Source organism: Oncorhynchus masou, chromosome 19 (genome assembly GCF_036934945.1).
Source record: "Oncorhynchus masou masou isolate Uvic2021 chromosome 19, UVic_Omas_1.1, whole genome shotgun sequence".
Taxonomy (NCBI): domain Eukaryota; kingdom Metazoa; phylum Chordata; class Actinopteri; order Salmoniformes; family Salmonidae; genus Oncorhynchus; species Oncorhynchus masou.
In genome coordinates, this window is record NC_088230.1 from 30825089 (window position 1) to 30844495 (window position 19407).

The 19407-nt window shown below is 40.7% G+C and overlaps 1 protein-coding gene across 10 annotated transcripts in view; it reads right to left on the reverse strand.

Moving 5' to 3' along the window:
* Nucleotides 1–5448: 5448 nt before the first annotated feature.
* The window catches only part of LOC135506162 (pumilio homolog 2-like), a 29528-nt gene continuing 15569 nt past the window's right edge, over nt 5449–19407 (reverse strand). For 5 of the 10 annotated variants that reach the window (XM_064925629.1, XM_064925634.1, XM_064925632.1 and 2 more), the window contains exons 15-27: nt 18978–19245; nt 18513–18642; nt 16401–16535; nt 15822–15959; nt 15028–15153; nt 14618–14689; nt 13331–13452; nt 12837–13029; nt 9307–12314; nt 6489–6570; nt 6243–6385; nt 6002–6116; nt 5449–5894 (exon numbers count right to left, since the gene is read on the reverse strand). In XM_064925629.1, the coding sequence (XP_064781701.1) occupies nt 12183–12314; nt 12837–13029; nt 13331–13452; nt 14618–14689; nt 15028–15153; nt 15822–15959; nt 16401–16535; nt 18513–18642; nt 18978–19245 (1316 nt within the window). In that variant the 3' untranslated portion in view covers nt 5449–5894; nt 6002–6116; nt 6243–6385; nt 6489–6570; nt 9307–12182. The remainder of the gene's footprint in view (nt 5895–6001; nt 6117–6242; nt 6386–6488; nt 6571–9306; nt 12315–12836; nt 13030–13330; nt 13453–14617; nt 14690–15027; nt 15154–15821; nt 15960–16400; nt 16536–18512; nt 18643–18977; nt 19246–19407) is intronic. The other 5 variants (XM_064925638.1, XM_064925636.1, XM_064925637.1 and 2 more) reach the window with 3 other exon arrangements.

A 19407-nucleotide genomic window follows, 5' to 3' on the forward strand; every position in this document is an offset into this window, starting at 1 on the left:
TGGCCCAGGGGTTGAGGGTGATGATGGGGTTGGAATACAACACCATCATCAGTTTCCATTCTCTCACATCAGTTTCCCATCTCTAAAAGACGATATGCTCTCCAAAAAATAAAACAAACTACTCGTTGTTATTCAGAAAATGTTATTGTTCTACCCTTACACACTTAAAATCTCTCACCTCTGCTTGTTGGTGATTAAACAAGTTACAATATGCAGAGAATCTATAAACATGAATAGAATCCATAACTAAAGTGGATGCATAGTTGCATACAGTATTCAGGTCAATGGCAGGGCAATGCAGAAGTCTTTTGGTGTGTTTGACTATTGTTGCTGTTGTTTTTGTTTCCATTTATCCCAGTTAATCTGTTTTTATTTATTTACTTTTCTGCTCTTTTGCACACCAATATCTCTACCTGTACATGACCATCTGATCATTTATCACCCCAGTGTTAATCTGCAAAACTGTAATTATTCACCTACCTCCTCATGCCTTTTGCATACAATGTATATAGACTCCCCTTTTTTTCTACTGTGTTATTGACTTGTTAATTGTTTACTCCATGTGTAACTCTGTGTTGTCTGTTCACACTGCTATGCTTTATCTTGGCCAGGTCGCAGTTGCAAATGAGAACCTGTTCTCAACTAGCCTACCTGGTTAAATAAAGCTGAAATAAAAATAAAAAATAAAAATAATGCTGCAATGATGGAATGATGGATAAATGGTAAAACAACAATGAACTACAGTGCCTTCAAAAATAATTCACACGCCTTGACCTTTTCCAAATTTTGTTATGTTCAGCCTGAATTTTGAATTTATTCAAATGAGATTTTGTCTTACTGGCTTACACACAATACCCCATATTGTCAAAGTGGAGTGATGTTTTTAGAAATGTTTACAAATTCATGTAAAATGAAAAGCTGAAATGTCTTAAGTCAAAATATTCAACTCTTTTGTCATGGCAAGCCTAAATAAGTTCAAGAGTACAAATGTGCTTAACATGTCACATAATGAGTTGCATTTAATGGCTACCTCATCTCTGTACCCCACACATACAATTATCTCTAAGGTCCCTCAGTCGAGCAGTGAATTTCAAACAGATTCAACCACAAAGACAAGGGAGATTTTCCAATGCCTCGCAAACAAGGGCATTTAAAAAGCAGACTTTGAATATATCCCTTTGAGCATGGTGAAGTTATTAATTACACTTTGGATGGTGTATCAATACACCCAGTCACTACAAAGATACAGGCGTCCTTTCTAACTCTGTCTTCAGAGAGTAAGGAAACCGCTCTAAGATTTCGCTATGGGGCCAAGGGTGATGTTAAAACCGTTACAGAGGTTAATGGCTGTGATTGGAGAAGAATGAGGATGGATTAACAACATTGCAGTAACTCTACAATACTAACCTAATTGACAGAGTGAAAAGAAGGAAGCCTGTATAGAATAAACTTATTCCAAAATATGCATCTTGTTTACAACAAGGCTCGAAAGCAATGCTGCAAAAAATGTGGCAAAGCAATCAAGTTTTTGTCCTGAATACAACATGCTAAGTTTTAGGCAAATCCAATACAACATATTACTGAGTACCACTCTCCATATTTTCAAGCGAAGTGGTGGCTGCATCATGTTATGTTATTTAATTTTCAATACATTTGCAAACATTTTTAAAAACATGTTTTCATTTTGTCATAATTAAATTATTGTGTGTAGATGGGTGTAATAAGTCAAGGGGTATGAATACTTTCTGAAGGCGCTGACTGTATGTAGCACAAAGACCATGTATGCCAAACTAAGGGTATTACATGTGACAAATTCAACTGAGATCCAGTCAGATTATTCCTACTTTCAGCTCTAGATGGCAGGACAGCAATAGTGAGACCAAGGTTTTCAAGACAAACTGAAGTCAGAAGCAGCCATGTGTTATCAGGGCAATTTGTTCAGTGGTGAAAAGTAATTAAGTAAAAATACTTTCAACTATTTCTTAAGTATTTTTGGGTAGTATGTGTACTTTACTATTTATATTTTTGACAACTTTTACTTTTACTTCACTACATTCCTAAAGTAAATAATGTACTTTTTACTCCATATATTTTTCAATGGCACCTAAAGGTACTAGTTACATTTTTTTATGTTTAGCCGGACAGGAAAATGGTCAAATTCACACACTTATCAAGAAAACATCCCTGGTCATCCCTACTGCCTTTGATCTGGCGGACTCAATAAACACAAATGCTTAATTTGTAAATTATTTCCACGTTTTGGAGTGTGCCCCTGGCTATCCGTAAATTAAATTTAAAAAATACAATTATGCTGTTTGGTTTGCTTAATATAAGGAATTTGAAATTATTCGTACTTTTAGTTTTGATACTTAATTATATTTTTGCAATTACATTTACTTTAAATTGACATATTTGTTTACTTTTACTCAAGTAATATTTTACTGAGTGACTTTTACCTTTACTTGAGTCATTTTCTATTAAGGTATCTTTACCTGTAATCAAGTATTAAGTACTTTTCCATCACTGCATAGACTGAATACTAATTTAGCAGACACTTGTATGCAAAAAAAATTTTATGAGTGCAGAAAACGCATTAAGATATAAGCAGAACAACAGTTATGGTTCACATAACAATATTCCACTCACATGGACCTATAAATATACATTTAAAAATGTCTACAGTTTCTCTATGAACATGTGAAAATATCTTAGAAATGTGTTTTTGCATGGTAAAACATAGAATCTGGTTCAGAAATGTAGTAATATAGTTCTTTATGACCTCGGTGATTCAGAGTCAGAGAGATAGATGGTTATTATATGGCTCTGCTTTGTGATAAGGTGCTTCTCACTGTTGCAACACAAGGAGTGTATTGTGTTAGGGAGGTCAATTTCCGCTCCTATTTAAGCAATAAGGGATAAGACATAGTACAAACAACTACAAGGTACACTTTAGTCTCAAGGCCACACTATATTAATTACATTCAACACAGTTGTATGTAAAGTGTCCATTACATCAAGGTGTATAATATCCACACAGTGCACACATGTTACAGATAACATAATACAAATGGGGAACAGTAATACAAAATGTACTTTGATTTTAAATAAACCTGTTCCTTACTCTAAAAAAAACTTTTCAAAAACTTGTAATTACATGTGTAGGATCTTAATGTGACCAGTTTCTCACAGCAGGAAAATAAACCTTAAGCAAAAGGAAATCTGAATTATTGTGTGGATTATAATTAAGAAATATTTGTTGAGATTGATTCATTTTTAGTAAGGGCAAATATATATTAAAATTGAAATTAAAACTTTAGAAGCCTTTTTGATAACACTTTACTTGACACCCAGTGTCATAACCATGTCATAAAATGTCATAACAGCTGACATAACCTGTCATAACCTTTCATATGGTCATGACACTGTCATGACTCATATATTTACACCTGTTGTGACATATACACTGAATAAAAACAAACGCAACATGAAACAATTTCAAAGATTTTACTGAGTTACAGTTCATACAAGGAAATCAGTCCATTGAAAAAAAAATGAATTAAGCTCTAATCTATGGATTTCACATGACTGGGAATACAGAAATGTCTCTGTTGGTCACCGATACCTTAAAAAAAGGTATGGGCGTGGATCAGAAAACCTGACAGTATCTGGTTTTGCAGCATTACACATCTCCTTCACATAGAGTTGATCAGGCTGTTGATTGTGGCCTGTGGAATGTTGTCCCACTCCTCTTTAATGGCGGTGAGACGTTGCTGGGTATTGGCGGGAACTGGAACACGCTGTTGTACACATCGATCCAGAACATGCTCAATGGGTGACATGTCTGGTGAGTATGCAGGGAAATTTTCAGCTTTCCGGAATTGTGTACAGATCCTTGCGACATGGGGCAGTGCATTATCATGCTGAAACATGAGGTGATTTGATGGTAGCGGATGAATGGCACAACAATAGACCTCAGGATCTCATCACGGTATCTCTGTGCATTCAAATTGACAACGACAAAATGCAATTATGTTTGTTGCCACTGGCAGCATGGGACACTCTGTTATCAACATTGACATTAGCAAACCGCTCGCCCACATGACGCCACACGTGGTCTGCAGTTGTGAGACCATTTAGACGTACTGCCAAATTCTCTAAAACGACATTGTAGGCGGTTTATGGTGAATAAATTAACATAAAATGATCTGGCAACAGCTCTGGTGGACATTCCTGCAGTCAGCATGACAATTGCACTCTCCCTCAAAACTTGAGACATTTGTGGCATTGTATTGTGTGACAAAATCGCACATTTTAGTGGCATGTTGTGGCCAGGGCAACAAATTGCAATGTCCGAACTGTGAGACACCTAAGACAGTGCTACAGGGAGACAAGAAGGACAGCTGATCGTCCTCTCAGTGGCAGACCACGTGGAACAACACCTGCACAGGATTGGTACATCTGAACATCACACCTGCAGGACAAGTACAGGATGGCAACAATAAATGCCCGAGTTACACCAGGAATGCACAATCCCTCCATCAGTGCTCAGACTGACCGTAATAGGCTGAGAGAGGCTGGACTGAGGGCTTGTAGGTCTGTTGTAAGGCAGGTCCTCACCAGACATCACCGGCAGCAACGTCGCCTATGGGCACAAACCCACTGTTGCTGGACTAGACAGGACTGGTAAAATGTGCTCTTCTCTGATATGAGTCACGGTTTTGTCTCACCATGGGTGATGGTCGGATTCGTGTGTATCGTTGAAAAAATGAGCTTTACACCGAATGCTGTACTCTGGAGCGGGATTGATTTGGAGGTGGAGGGTTCGTTATGGTTTGGGGCAGTGTGTCACAGCATCATCGGACTGGGCTTGTTGTCATTGCAGGCAATCTCAACGCTGTGCTTTACAGGGAAGACATCCTCCTCCCTCATGTGGTACCCTTCCTGCAGGCTTATCCTGACATGACCCACCAGCATGACAATGCCACCAGCCATACTGCTTGTTCTGTGCGTGATTTCCTGCAAGACAGGAATGTCAGTGTTCTGCCATGGCCAGCGAAGAGCCCGGATCTCAATCCCATTGAGCACGTCTGGGACCTGTTGGATCAGAGGGTGAGGGCTAGGGCCATTCCCCACAGAAATGTCCGGGAACTTGCAGGTGCCTTGGTGGAAGAGTGTAGTAACATCTCACAGCAAGAACTGGCAAATCTGGTGCAGTTCATGAAGAGGAGATGCACTGCAGTACTTAATGCAGCTGGTTTGCCACACCAGATACTGACTGTTACTATTGATTTTGACCCTCCCCCCTTTGTTCAGGGACACATTATTCCATTTCTGTTAGTCACATGTCTGTGGAACTTGTTCAGTTTATGTCTCAGTTGTTGAATCTTATGTTCATACAAATATTTACACGTTATGTTTGCTGAAAATAAACGCAGTTGACAGTGAGAGGACGTTTCTTTTTTTGATGTTTATTATGTGTCATGCCAGTGTTGTGACCATATGACAAGTTATGTCAGCTGTTATGACGTATTATGACCATGTTATCTGTTATGATGCTGGGTGTCAAGTAAAGTGTTACCGTCTTTTTAAACCTCGAATACACCACAAGTTTGCATTTTCTGCTGTGAATTTTCTCCTGGCGCAAACCCAACCAACTTCTTTCTCTCAAAAATGAACTCTTCAAACAAATCTGCTGGGTTGAGACATTATTTTGTCTTTGAGGGGAAGTTACGCAATAAACTCCTCCTTGGTCTTCGGTTTCTGATATCCTCCGTTAGGTGTGTTTTTCTGGTTGACAGTGTAGCCTCCCTCATCCTTCCTCTTCATGTTATAGACCATGAGTGTTAACAGGGAGGCAGCCAAGGCCAGTCCCACCACTCCTCCTGCAATAATAGCTGCAAAGAGGAAGAATAAGGTTGGGCTACTTGTACCTCAGCGCATCTGTCAGTTGATATGGAGGAAATAATATACCAAATAATATACTCAATAAGTTGGATGTTACCTGCAAGAGCTTCTTTGTTTGCTAGAAGACCTCCGCTCTTTGCTACATTGCCAATGGCTGATCCGTTGTTGTCATCTAGCTTAGGCCTTTTGTCAAAGGTCAAGTCTGAGTCCTCCTAAAGACACAGAAAAGATGGGATACTCACACGTTGCAATTTTTTCACCTCTATCAAGAGAGAACATATTTGGTTCATAGTGAATAGTGAATTCTTAAAAGACTAATCAATTCTTAAAATACCTACTGATATTTTATTTCTGGTGTTGTCTGTCATTATAATTGGGACGGCTTTATCCTCTTCATCAATGGCATTGAACATTAAGTCATCTTCACTCATTGTCATTGTAAATGTTGAGATAGTGGTAAACCTCACTGAGCCTTTGGACACTGAAGGGAGTGGAAGTAGAAATGTTTACTAAGAAATGTAAAACCCACAGACATAGACAGACAGACACACACACACCCTGACACACACAATGAATAGGATTACCTTCTGCCCGTTCCCCTGAACCTGAGCCAGAACTTTCCAAATCATGTCCCGATCCATCCAGCTCTTCTGGAGGAATAGAATACTGAGTACAAGGAAAAACAACACACGTACAACTTCAGTGTGGAAATGACTCCAGAAGTCCAACATAAGGCCAGTGTCCATAGAAGCCAATAACTGTGTACCTCTATACCAGTGTTGTGGAGTAATAAACTATATGTAGTTCAACTAGTCATTTAATTACATTTGACAGTAGCTTGGTGGTAGTTGAACTAAATTCAATTCTAGGTTGTGTTTTCATTAATTATTTACTTTTTTGCCATGTAACGGTGTACAGTGCATACGGAAAGTATTCAGACCTCTTGACTTTTGATTACAGGCTCAAAATGGCCAGAAACAAAGAGCTTTCTTCTGAAACTCATCAGTCTATTCTTATTCTGAGAAATCAAGGCTATTCCATGTGAGAAATTGCCAAGAAACTGAAGATCTCGTACAAAGCTGTATACTACTCCCGTCACAGAACAGCACAAACTGTCTCAACTGGCAGGTTCATTAAATAGTACCCGCAAAACACCAGCCTCAACGTCAACAGTGAAGACGTGACTCCGGTTTGTTGGCCTTCTAGGCAGAGTTCCTCTGTCCAGCGTCTGTGTTCTTTTGCCCATCTTACTCTTTTCTTTTTATTGGCCAGTCTGAGTTATGGCTTTTTCTTTGCAACTCTGCTTAGAAAGCCAGCATCCTGGAATCGGCTCTTCACTGTTAGAGCCAGTTTGCTCTGTTCTGTGAAGGGAGTAGTACACAGCGTTGTACGAGATCTTCAGTTTCTTGGCAATTTCTCGCATGGAATAGCCTTGATTTCTCAGAATAAGAATAGACTGACGAGTTTCAGAAGAAAGGTCTTTGTTTCTGGCCATTTTGAGCCTGTAATCAAACCCACAAATGCTGATGTTCCAGATGCTCAAGAAGTCTAAATAAGATTGTTTTTCAAAAATAAATTTGCAAAAGAATCCCAAAAGCTGTTTTCATTTTGTCATTATGGGGTATTGTGTGTAGATTGAAGAAAAACAAATGTAATATATTTTAGATAAAGCTGTAACGTAATACAATGTGTAAAAATGAAGAGGTCTGAATACTTTCCGAATGCACTGTATCTAACTACAAGAACTATGCACACTTTATTTTGCAAAAACAAAATCACTTGAAACATAATTGTGTTTAATAGGCTAAATTCCACATTGTTAACATATGACCCCAAAGTGATCTGTTCTTGTGATTTGTAGTCTGACATTTCAGATTTACATATAATTTTTCAGAAAGTAGTGAACTACTTTTTCATAGTCACTTTAGTGAAGTAAACTATGTTTCTTTAGGATAGCTTTAGTGTAGCTTAACTTCTTCCAGTGTGAAGTAATTGGTAAACTATACTTTCAGAGTAGACTCCCCATCACTGCTCTGTATCATTACCTCTCACTGGCGAGGAGGATTGTCACAGAAACAGAAAACAAGGATTTATCACATTTTCATGGTAGTTTTAATGATTTACTGGCTGAATAGTATTTACAGGGTTAACTTTCATGCAACCCTTTGAAACCATGTCATACTAGATTAAGGAGTGCAAGAGGAAAGGTTAAAACAATATTGTCTCAATAACACAGAGCTGTGAGTCAGCCAGTGAATCATGAGGTCTGAAGTCCAGTGCTACGCCAACAACTCGTCGCCCCACCAGCAACACAACATGGCCGATACGTAATGACTCAGGATGAGGCACTGCCGGCAAGCTGCCACTGTCCTATAAAAACACCCCGAGGGGACAATACATAGACTGTAGGGACAACAGCAGTAGCTGGATTTTTACAATGTAAATGAGTGTCAACACACTACAGATTAACCCAGTAAGATAACAAACAGAACATTGGATCTTTTGTATACCAGGAAATGGTTGGTAGAAGAGTGATTCACAACAGAAACCCACATGAAGTGTCAGACAGAATCCACTGAGTGGCTAGGGCCTAGAACTAATAGGGGCATCAATTTGGAAAATAAAATGTTTAATTTTATGTTTCTTATGACATTGTTTTACTAATTGAAGATATAGAATTAGGCCAGGATTTTCTCAGTATCATGGCGACATCATCAACTTCACTCCTGCAGCCCTGTGAAATTAATCTCTTCACAATAATGGTTAGTGATGTACACTCAGTTTAATCCATGACAGTATCATCACACATGAACAAACACTTAAAATGCAACAGTAATCCTGCATATTTAGAAAAATGACACCGATGTACTTTTCAGATCGGAATCTTACAATTTTTCCACCTAAAATGTGTGTGATTGAGTGGAGTCCATACTTTGTTAGGCTTGGTCAAAGGTACACAAGTTGTATTCAAATTCCATCCCTTGAAAGCCTGTCCGAGAGCTGATCCCCTAGCCTATCAAAATCTTAATGAAGTTCAACTGCCTGATATCTTATCAGGTAATGCATAATTGGTGTTAGGTCTAATGATACAATTCCAATGGCATACATACTGTAAATACTTACTTCTTAACTTTGCATTGATGGGAATGGGATCGTAAGTACGCATTTCAAGGTAAAGGCTGCACCTGTTGTATTCGGTGTTTGTGACCAATAAAATTTGATTTGATAAAATTCACAAGCTATCGATCACAAGGTATTCATATTTCAAGCTGCATATATATCCCAAAGCCTATGTTCATTCACTGCAGTCATAGCAAAGGCGACCAAGAAAAGTACACTGCACAAATCAATATTCATGACAAGTAAATGACATTGACATGAGAAGTATACCAGTCTACTCACCGATGTGGTTATTGCAGGTAAACATGCACCCATAGCAAACAGTAAAGTGGAAATCACTAAAGTCCTCATTGTATCTTGTCGTCTTCAGTGATTTTATTACTACTAGTGTAGGTCTTAAAATGTATTTTCCGTCTCATAGTAGTACAGGTGTACGTTAAACCTACCTGTGGCGGGATTCAAGGCCCCGCCCTCTGTTTACAGAAGCAAATAGTGAGAATGTCAGAGTTGGACACAGGATCAGAGTAAGAAAAATCTTGACTCAAATTAAAATTGTGTGCTCTGCAGAATATAGACAGACATTCAGCAACCGGTTTAGAAACTACTTTAAAACAATTGATTTTGAAAATTAGTCTTGAGTATAAACTGGAGACTGGCAAGAAGCACCATCTACTGCTCAAAACAGGTGATAAGCAGGTCAGTGAAATCCAACTTAATGTTCCAAATTCAAGTACTGTAGTTTGCGCAACACCAACTTCCGAAAATGTAAAAAAGGCACAGAAATAAATTATCAAATGTTAGAACGGTTTAATCATACAGCCACAATTCTGCTTCCAAAAAATGAATCTTTTTTTCTTCATCTAAATGTCTGGAAATGTACATAAGGCCACCTGAAAATGTACAAGACTTTGACAGTGTGACAAAACTCATATGTTCATATTTATATAATTGACAATATCTTACATTTCTTTTGCTTACAAGGTAGTAGCTGTTCCAAAATACAGCACTCTTCTGTACAAAAATAATTCTGTCATATCCTGTGAAGTTTCCATGGCAGCAGAGGGGACCAGAAGCAGCCTCATTTTAAGTACAGAGCATTGGTGTTCCTTTAAAACTGTCACACGTCAGAAGGACAATATAAACAGGAGACGTTATAAAGCTCCGCATACAAAACGAGGCCGACCTTTCTCATAACAGATTTAAAACAAAACCATGTCAGATCGAGAAGCCATAAAAAGATTGTTTTAAAATAACGCTTGATCAAATAAAACTGCATACATTATATTTGAGGGGAAAGGAGTGATGAATATACACACACATACATCAAAATGCACATTTAGGCAATTTTCCCCAAAAGTGTAAAAGACATCCATTTACAGCATCAACGTTTACAAATGTACAACTGTACAGACGAAATAAAAATGCATCACTACCAATTTATCAAGGCCTGTCAAACACCACAACTAGACTTTTGCCAATTAAACTTACACACTTATCAACTGCACATATACTACATGTATTCTACAATTATTCATATGAAGCAAAAGCCATTACTACTAGCGTCACAGAGGAGTTGTATAGCTTTTTAGATGGCCCCACTACTCACCCCACCTAATTCACTTGAATATTCAGACCAGAAGAAAAATTAAAATGAGGAATAACTAAATTAAAACAACCTCATAACGGTCGGTCTCGCATAAAACCATCCTGTTATTTTTCTTCATTTCATTCCCAATTCTACCCTCCGCTTTACATACTTGGGATGAGCCACTTCAAAAAAAAATTAAATAAAAACTCTTACCCCAAGCCCCCTAGCCAAAAAAGCAACCATTTAATATTTACTCATACACAAAGATGCTATACATTTTTGCTAAACTATTTCTACGCAAGAGATGAATATTCAGTACATAAATATACCACTTCTAGGGTAGTATTAATCTCAAAACTACAAGACAGATAGATGTTCCACAAAACATGATAAAGAAATCAGTCAAGTTATTAAAAACCTGTTACAGCATGCCTATGCTTACCCCCCACCCACACACGCCCCGCTACGGTCATTTACTGTAAAGATTACAACCAAGTTACACTTCCACTATACAACCCAACCTTGTGCTCTACTTCTGAAAGAGAGAAAACGTCCACGCTACCCGTGTCTGCCGTAAGCCCAAGCAGCCATTGAATGATCTGCGAGAAAATACAATTTTAAAAAGACCGTATAGGTGGGATTTAGTGGAATCACTGCTTACAGATGCAACAGCATATGTGCACTGTTGAATACCCATGCCATTTGTCGCCTGGAGCCGACTAGTCAAATCAAGCAAACAGTGTGAGAGAGAGAGTAGGCCAGTCTGCGGAAAAACAGAGGCAATCATTTTTTTTTATATCGAGGCGATCACAAGCCGGCAAGTGGATGACACTCCACTAAAAATGAAGCACAAAGCATTGTAGGTGTTCAAGTAGAGACCAGTGGATGACTAACTCATTGGCACGAGAGACATAGTAATCGTCAGTGGGACAGATGGGTTTTATAATCTATCCATACTATGCAGTGCAAGAAGTAGAAATGGATCCATCAGCTGCTTTGGCATTGGGATCATTTTGTGGTAGTAGAAAGATATATATATATATATTTAAACACCTGGCTTTTAATTATAACAGCTGATAGTAGTAGTAAGTCTGGGTACAAAAACAAATGAAAAATTGTTTAAAAGGATCACTCAAGTTCGGCCTTATAAAGTCACTTGCTGGTGTAATTGTAAGAATTGTACATTATCAGCAAATGCGGTTCTTTTTTTTTTTCTACAGAGAATTTACAAGGTAAAAAAACTAAATGTACAGGATTATATAAGAAAAACCAGCCAGTTACATCATAAACAAATTGTGTGTGTGTGGGGGGGGCTGTGCTTTACCCAAGAGATTGCCTGCAAAACTGTCTGCTACCCTCCATGGTGGCCACAAGCGCTGAGGGTAGCATTAGAGTGGCAGGGGTCAGATGTCACAGCATTTCACAGGTGACGTTTAAATCTTTTTGGTAATTCAGAGGGTGTCAAAGGTCAGCCCTGATGGCTCAGGAGCACCTCTTTACATAACTAGAAATAAGGTGAGGGGGGGCAGCTCCTACTCTGGCCTTTAGTAAGTGGACACAGAAGGCAGGACTACATGAGGCCGTTGGTGGGCCCTCCGATGGGCCCCAGGTCAGAGCTACTCTTCATGTAGTATTTCTCTAGCTTGGCCAGGATGTGCTTGCCGTAGGTGTACTTGCGCAGGGTGGCGATGTGGGGCCGGATCTGGGGGAGCAGAGAGCAAAGATTAATTATACCATTTTTGGTGGGACTGGACCAATGAGGTTTAAAAGTTGTTCTCGTTTTAATTTAAAAAACAATGCAGTCTGCGTTCCACTTAAAAAGTCTGCCATTGAAGGATACTAAAACAAAAAAAATGATGGGACAGCAGTCTGGTCAACATTCCACATAATACTGGACTTCACAAAGCACGTGATTAGGACAGACTCCTATGGCTAACAATTAGAACAACTTCAGAGTATCCGAACCATGTTGTACCCAAAATCACCAACCTTTGGTTGTATGACAATAAATTAACCTGGCTTAAACTATTCTGATTTAAATGAACAGGTAATAGGAGACGTGGGATGTGCTCACTAGGAACCAAAGCCAAGCAAACAGGCCAAAACGGGACTAACCTGAACTTCTCCAATGAGAAACACAAATGTTCATAGCAAAATGTTTCCCGTTGTGAAACGTATTGCACTAATGAATTCACCTCAGAGACGATGGTATGTGGCAACCCACCTTGTGCATGATGATTTTGCGCTGGGCGGGCTCGGCCATGTCGATCATCCGCTGCACCACGTAGTTGGCATACTGGTCCTTCATCATGGTGTACAGGGCGCTGTGGGGGCCGTCCTTCTGGCAGCACACCTCGTCAATCAGCAGGGCCCGCTCGGCACGGGACGAGTGGATCACGCACTTCTCCACCACGTTACTGAAGGAGAGACGAGAGGCTACATGGGCCGGTGTTCTGGACACAGTCAGCCTAGTCCTGAACTAAAAACCAACTCACTGGAGAATCTACATTGAAAACCACCCCTAGAAGTTTCAGAATGTGACTCGTCTCACTCAGTGGAGGCTAGTGTCACTTTAAAAATGGCCTCATTGTAATGGCTGGAATAAAATAAAGGGAAAGCACATCTCTATGGATCTCACGCCCACCAGCTATGAAACTGTATATAAAATGAAGACAGCCCTGTGATTAGTAATGGGAGAACGAAAGGGTTTTGCCTTACCTTGCAAATTTGTGCTGGCTCAGGAGGAGCACTTTTCCACGGACCTCTGCCACAATTTTGCTCTTATCTTCGGGTCTGCCGTGCTCCAGGACGTGCTGGATGACGTAGTTGCCGTACTGATCCTGCAGAGGGCGATGGAAACAGAAGACAGTGAGCATGTGTGGGATCACGTTTCCCATTCCCCACAAAGGAAAACAATCAATGACATAATCTTGTAACGGCATTTAGTTCACCCCCACTATGGATTCAATCATTTACAGACAGTTGAGACAGATTTTCTTTTGACAGATATCTATCGTGACAACCCCGCAGAATTGTATCAATAGCACCACATCATTACCACAGATTAAGGTCAAAAGACCAGAGAGGCTAGTGATTCGTATGGGACACAGGCCTATACAGGTCCACGAGCAAACAGCTGCATCTCCCTTCAGGGATGGCTGATAAGACCGTTAATGGTTGTGAGGGAAAACAACCCAATACACCTAAACCTGTGCAGGAAGACAGACACTGAAACTCACCTGACCAGATAATAACATCAATAGTGCCAACATTTGACAATCTTAAATGATGACAATTCCTCACGAAAACAGATAAATGCCAAAATGTTACAACTTCAATTCATTATTTTTTCACTAATGCTTTAAGATACAAATGTCAAATATAAAGTCAACATATATATATTTTTTTAAGTACATGTTTTGTCCTGGTTTCTTGTGGGGAAATCACCCATGAGTATCATGCCCCCCTGGCGTAATTACTCTACATGGTCTGATGGACTTTACCCCTAAGTTCCAAGAACCCACAATTGAGTTCAAAGCCTATCAGACAGTCTATGTCAATGTTGGGGGAGGGGGGTCCAAATTGTGGCAAAACAAATGCTCTCGACTTAGGGAGTCTTTCTACCAAGCAGTGAGGAATAAACATCAGAGAAGGAAGAGAAGAGAGCAGGAGGGAGGGGGAAAGAGGAAGAATCAGGAGGCGCCCGTGACCTAAGAGAGGGATTATCTAAACAGAGAGAGCTGAGAAGTGGGGTGCTGTGTATCCTCTACGTGACAGAACAGATTGTTTAGAAGCAAAGGAGAAAAAAAAAAGTGGTGAGGGAGGAAGAGGCGTGCTCTGAGTTTAGAGGAGGAAAGAGGCCTGCAAAAGAGGGATAGAGAGTTTAGTGACGGTAAAAAGGCCGTTACTGTGTTAAAGCACACTGGTTGTTGAGAGAGAAAGAGAGAGGGGAGGGAGGTGACACGAGGACAACGTCCGCGTGGGAGGGAGGCGAATTGCTCTGACCTTAAACAGTGCGTCGCTGGACACTGTATAATATGTTTTGGGTGTCATCTCCAATGAAACGCCTTGATATTTCTAGATGGAATAAGTGGGGGGGGGGGGTAAAATTAACATAGGTCAGAGGTAGAAATCATTGACAGCATTCATACACTTATCCTTATCTATCATTAACTGACAGGGCTCACAGTCATGTTCGTTAGGCACCAAAGGGAAGAAAACCTACTGAAACAGGGAGGGACTGCTGGGACTTGTCCAAAGAAAAAATCAGACACAACCCAGGCGACACAGCAACACTAACAATGCAAACGTCACAAGAACTACAACACACACACACAAAGCTCACCACACTGTCTGTATCTGTGTGACTTGGGCCCAGTTATGAGGAGACCAGGGGCTTAACTGGCTGCACTTACCTGGCCGAGCTGCTCAGAGTGCTGGTGCAGCTCCTCCAGGATGGGCAGGGTCTGCTCCTGGGTGCAGTGCTCTAGGATCCTCTGAATCACCCTGCAGCCGTAAGGGTGGGTGGACAGCACAAACACCTGCAGGGAAGAGACAGACAGCACACCTCAACAAAATGGGTGGCAGGATCCTCAGGTCTAGATAAGTGGAAAATAAAGTAACGCTTCAGATAATTGGAATTAAGCAGCACATTGATTAAAGCGTAGAGTATTTTGTCATTAACTGGCACTCAATGTCGATATGTGAAAATTTGTTCAATTATAAAAAATAATTTAAAATAATTAAAAAAAAAAAACACTTGAAAAGGGCCAAATGGGCCAGTCCATACATTGAATCCTAAGGAGAAAACATTTCTACTGTGCGTCTGGGTCAATTTTCAACAGATTAAGATTTTTCTGAAACGGGCAGGTACTGTTATTGGAGCTGGTCCAAAAAGAACAGATTTTGGTTTCCAGTTGTAAAAAGTGTTGCTGCGGAGTGCCCTGCTGAACACGAGCCTAGCTACACCTATAACTAGTGGTGCGTTTGTAAATTCACTCTGGCTATGTACTCCGATTTCAGAGCACTCTCGTCTGAGTGTGCCAGCGCACAGAATTACAAATGAATTTACAAACGCACAACACCCATTGAATATGGCCGTGTCAGTAAACGTCGGCAACAATTTGTTTTGTTTTTTTGCTAACAGAATCTCTCATTTTCTGTTACAAAATGTTTTTCCCATTGCGTGCCCTATTGAATGGGCTCTCACCTGGCCCTGGAAGGCGTCGATGATGAACTGCAGGGCCTGGGGCTGGACACACTCGATACACTTCTGCACCACATGGTTCCCATTCTGATCCTTCACACACTTCAGCACGTGGCCGTCCAATTCTCGTACGATGTCACTCTGAGGAAGGGGATAGAGGGAGAGGAGTCATCTATCCATCCCTCTCTCACATCCATCTATCCATTTTCAACCCGTCTAGGTCATTCCCATGGAAATTGAGTCATTCTATTATTCTGCTTCTACGGTACATACACCCATTCTCTTCCTTCTAATGGCTCATTGATAACAATCTAATTTCTACCATAGTCCTTAATGTCAACGGCAATTTCAAAGAAGCTTAAGGCTTTTCAAAGTGGACCGAAAAGGTCACAGGATCATATTACACAGGTTTCTATCCATCCACCATGCTTACCGGAGAGTCTTATCAGAAGACAGCAACTGATAACCCTAGGGCTACGTCATGGTCAAAAGTAGTGCACTAGAAAAGGGAATAGGATGCCATTTGGGATGCATCCTAGAAGCAATAAAATAAATCTAATGAGAAGTGAAGATCCCACTTACAATTACCTGCTGGTCAGAGGAGATAGACTCCAGGGCCTTCTGGATGACCCGGCAGCCGTACATCTGCAGGGCCAAGGGCAGCACGTGGCCACGGATACGCGTGGCCAGAGCCAGCTTCTGATCCGCACTGCCAAACTGCAGAGACAAACAATACTTCAATGACAGCGACTTGAAAGTTTGTTCGTTTTGATTGTATGCATTATATAATGTCCAGTAATTTAAAACAAATGCTCTTATCCAGATAACCATACAATAAGTGTATACCACTAAAGTAGTTAAGATAATACACGATTAATATTGAACCTGAAAAAGTAAGCCACAAGCTGCAATATCGGTGCTAGTAAAAATGCTAGTAAAAATTGAATTATCAGACACGTACTGGTTGAAAGCACACTAACAGGTGGTATTAGAGGTTGACCGATTAATCGGAATGACCGATTAATTAGGGCCGATTTCAAGTTCATAACAATCGGAAATCGGTATTTTTAACAAGGCAAGTCATCTGCACTCCACAAGGAGCCTGCCTGTTACGCGAATGCAGTAAGAAGCCACGGTAAGTTGCTAGCTAGCATTAAACAATCAATCATAATCACTAGTTAAACTAGTAATATCAACCATGTGTAGTTATCTAGCGTGTCCTGCGTTGCATATAATTGATGCAGTGCGTATTCATGAAAAAGGACTGTCGTTGCTCCAATGAGTACCTAACCATAAACATCAGTGCCTTTCTTAAAACGAATACACAGAAGTATATATTTTTAAACCTGCATATTTAGCTAAAAGAAATCCAGGTTAGCAGGCAATATTAACCACGTGAAATTGTGGCACTTCTCTTGCGTTCATTGCACACAGAGTCTGTGTATATGCAACAGTTTGTGCCGCCTGGCAGGTTGCGAACTATTTTGCCCGAATTTTACGTAATTATAACATTGAAGGTTGTACAATGTAACAGGAATATTTAGACTTAGGGATGTCACCCGTTAGATAAAATACCGAACGGTTCCGTATTTCACTGAAATAAAGATTTTGTTTTCGAAATGACAGTTTCCGGATTTGACCATATTAATGACCAAAGGCTGGCATTTCTGTGTGTTATTATGTTACAATTAAGTCTATGATTTGATAGAGCAGTCTGACTGAGCGGTGGTGGGCAGCAGGCTCGTAAGCATTCATTCAAACAGCACTTTCGTGCATTTTGCCAGCAGCTCTTCGCTGGTGTAACCAACGTGAAATTGCTAGCTAGTTAGTGGGGTGCGCGCTAATAGCGTTTCAAACGTCACTCGCTCTGAGACTTGGTTCTACACCTGCATTGCTTGCGGTTTGGACTTTTAGGCTGGGTTTCTGTACAGCACTGATATAGCAGCTGATGTAAGAAGGGCTATATAAACAAATGTGATTTGATTTGAGTAGTTGTTCCCCTTGCTCTGTAAGGGCTGCGTATTTTATGGAACGATGGGTAACGATGCTTCGAGGGTGGCTGTTGTCGATGTGTTCCCGGTTCGGAAGCTATACTGTTAGACTGGCAATACTAAAGTGCCTATAAGAACAACCAATAGTCAAAGGTATATATAAAATACAAATGGTGTATAGAGAGAAATAGTCCTATAAATACTATATGGACTAGAACCTAAAACCTCTTACCTTGGAATATTGAAGTCTCATGTTAAAAGGAACCACCAGCTTTTATATGTTCTCATGTTCTGAGCAAGGAACTGAAACGTTAGCTTTCTTACATGGCACATATTGCACTTTTACTTTCTTCTCCAACACTTTGTTTTTGCATTATTTAAACCAAATTGAACATGTATCATTATTTATTTGAGGCTATTGAGGTATTATATTAAGTTAAAATAAGTGTTCATTCAGTATTGTTGTAATTGTCATTACAAAAAAAAAAAAAAATAATAATAATAAATAATAATCCAAAAATAACCCCCCCCCTAAAAAAAATATTGGCCGATTAAATCTGTATCGACTTTTTTTGGTCCTCCAATAATCAGTATCGGCGTTGAAAAATCACAATCGGTCGACCTTGATATGGTATGATCCAATGATATCACAAGTATCCAGAGTGGCATTGAATCTAACCCGACAACTTTGACCAGTTCCCACCTCAAAGAACTTCTGGATGACGTAGTTGCCAAACACGTCTGTCATCAGCTGGTAGGCTGCTTGCAGGATCTCCCCAAACACCATCTGTCTCTCTGCTGGGGTGGCCCTCTCCAGCTTCTGTTGGATGAACCTGGACACAGGGGGGGAAGCAAGAGAAAGAAAAGGAGGAAGAGGAGTTAAGAGCAACCTGAGCATTACAGTGATAAGTGTTTTTCAACAGCATGATCGGAAGGCATAATATGCAGCAGAGGTTGTGTGAGTCTATGTACCACTGTGTGTGCATGCGGCGTGAGAAAATGCATGTTCATTTTATGTGAGTGAGCTTGTGTACGTGAGAGAGACTTTGTGTGTGTGTGTGTGTGTGTGTGTGTGTGTGTGTGTGTGTGTGTGTGTGTGTGTGTGAAAACGAGTTCATAGTATGTGAGAGACTGTGTCCATTCAGCCGTGCGTCTATTCGTCACCTACCTGGAGCCGTGCTGGTCCTGGGAGAACTCCACCATGTGGCCGGGCAGGTCACGCAGCTGCAGGTTGGGGAAGCGGTTGTTGCGGAAGTCCTCCAGCAGGCGGCTGCGCCCGCTGGGCATGACGTCTGAGCGGCTGTAGCGGGGCCGAGACGGCGGGAACAGCTGGCTGCTGGAGCTGAACAGGCTGGAGGTGCCCCCCGCACTGCGGTACTTGGCCTCCGCGCCGGGCGCCGCCGAGATGTAGCGCCCGCTACCGTTCGTCAGGCCACCTGGAGGTTGGGAATACCGGGAGGAAACAAAGGATGAGGGGGTGTTGCCATAGAGATAGAATTTTGACCCTCAGTACGTAGCTTGAATGGGAATTCCCCATCTGGTCACCATTTCTATGCGTGTCCAGCCATCCACTTAGAGTGGTGTTGAGTAAAGTGAAC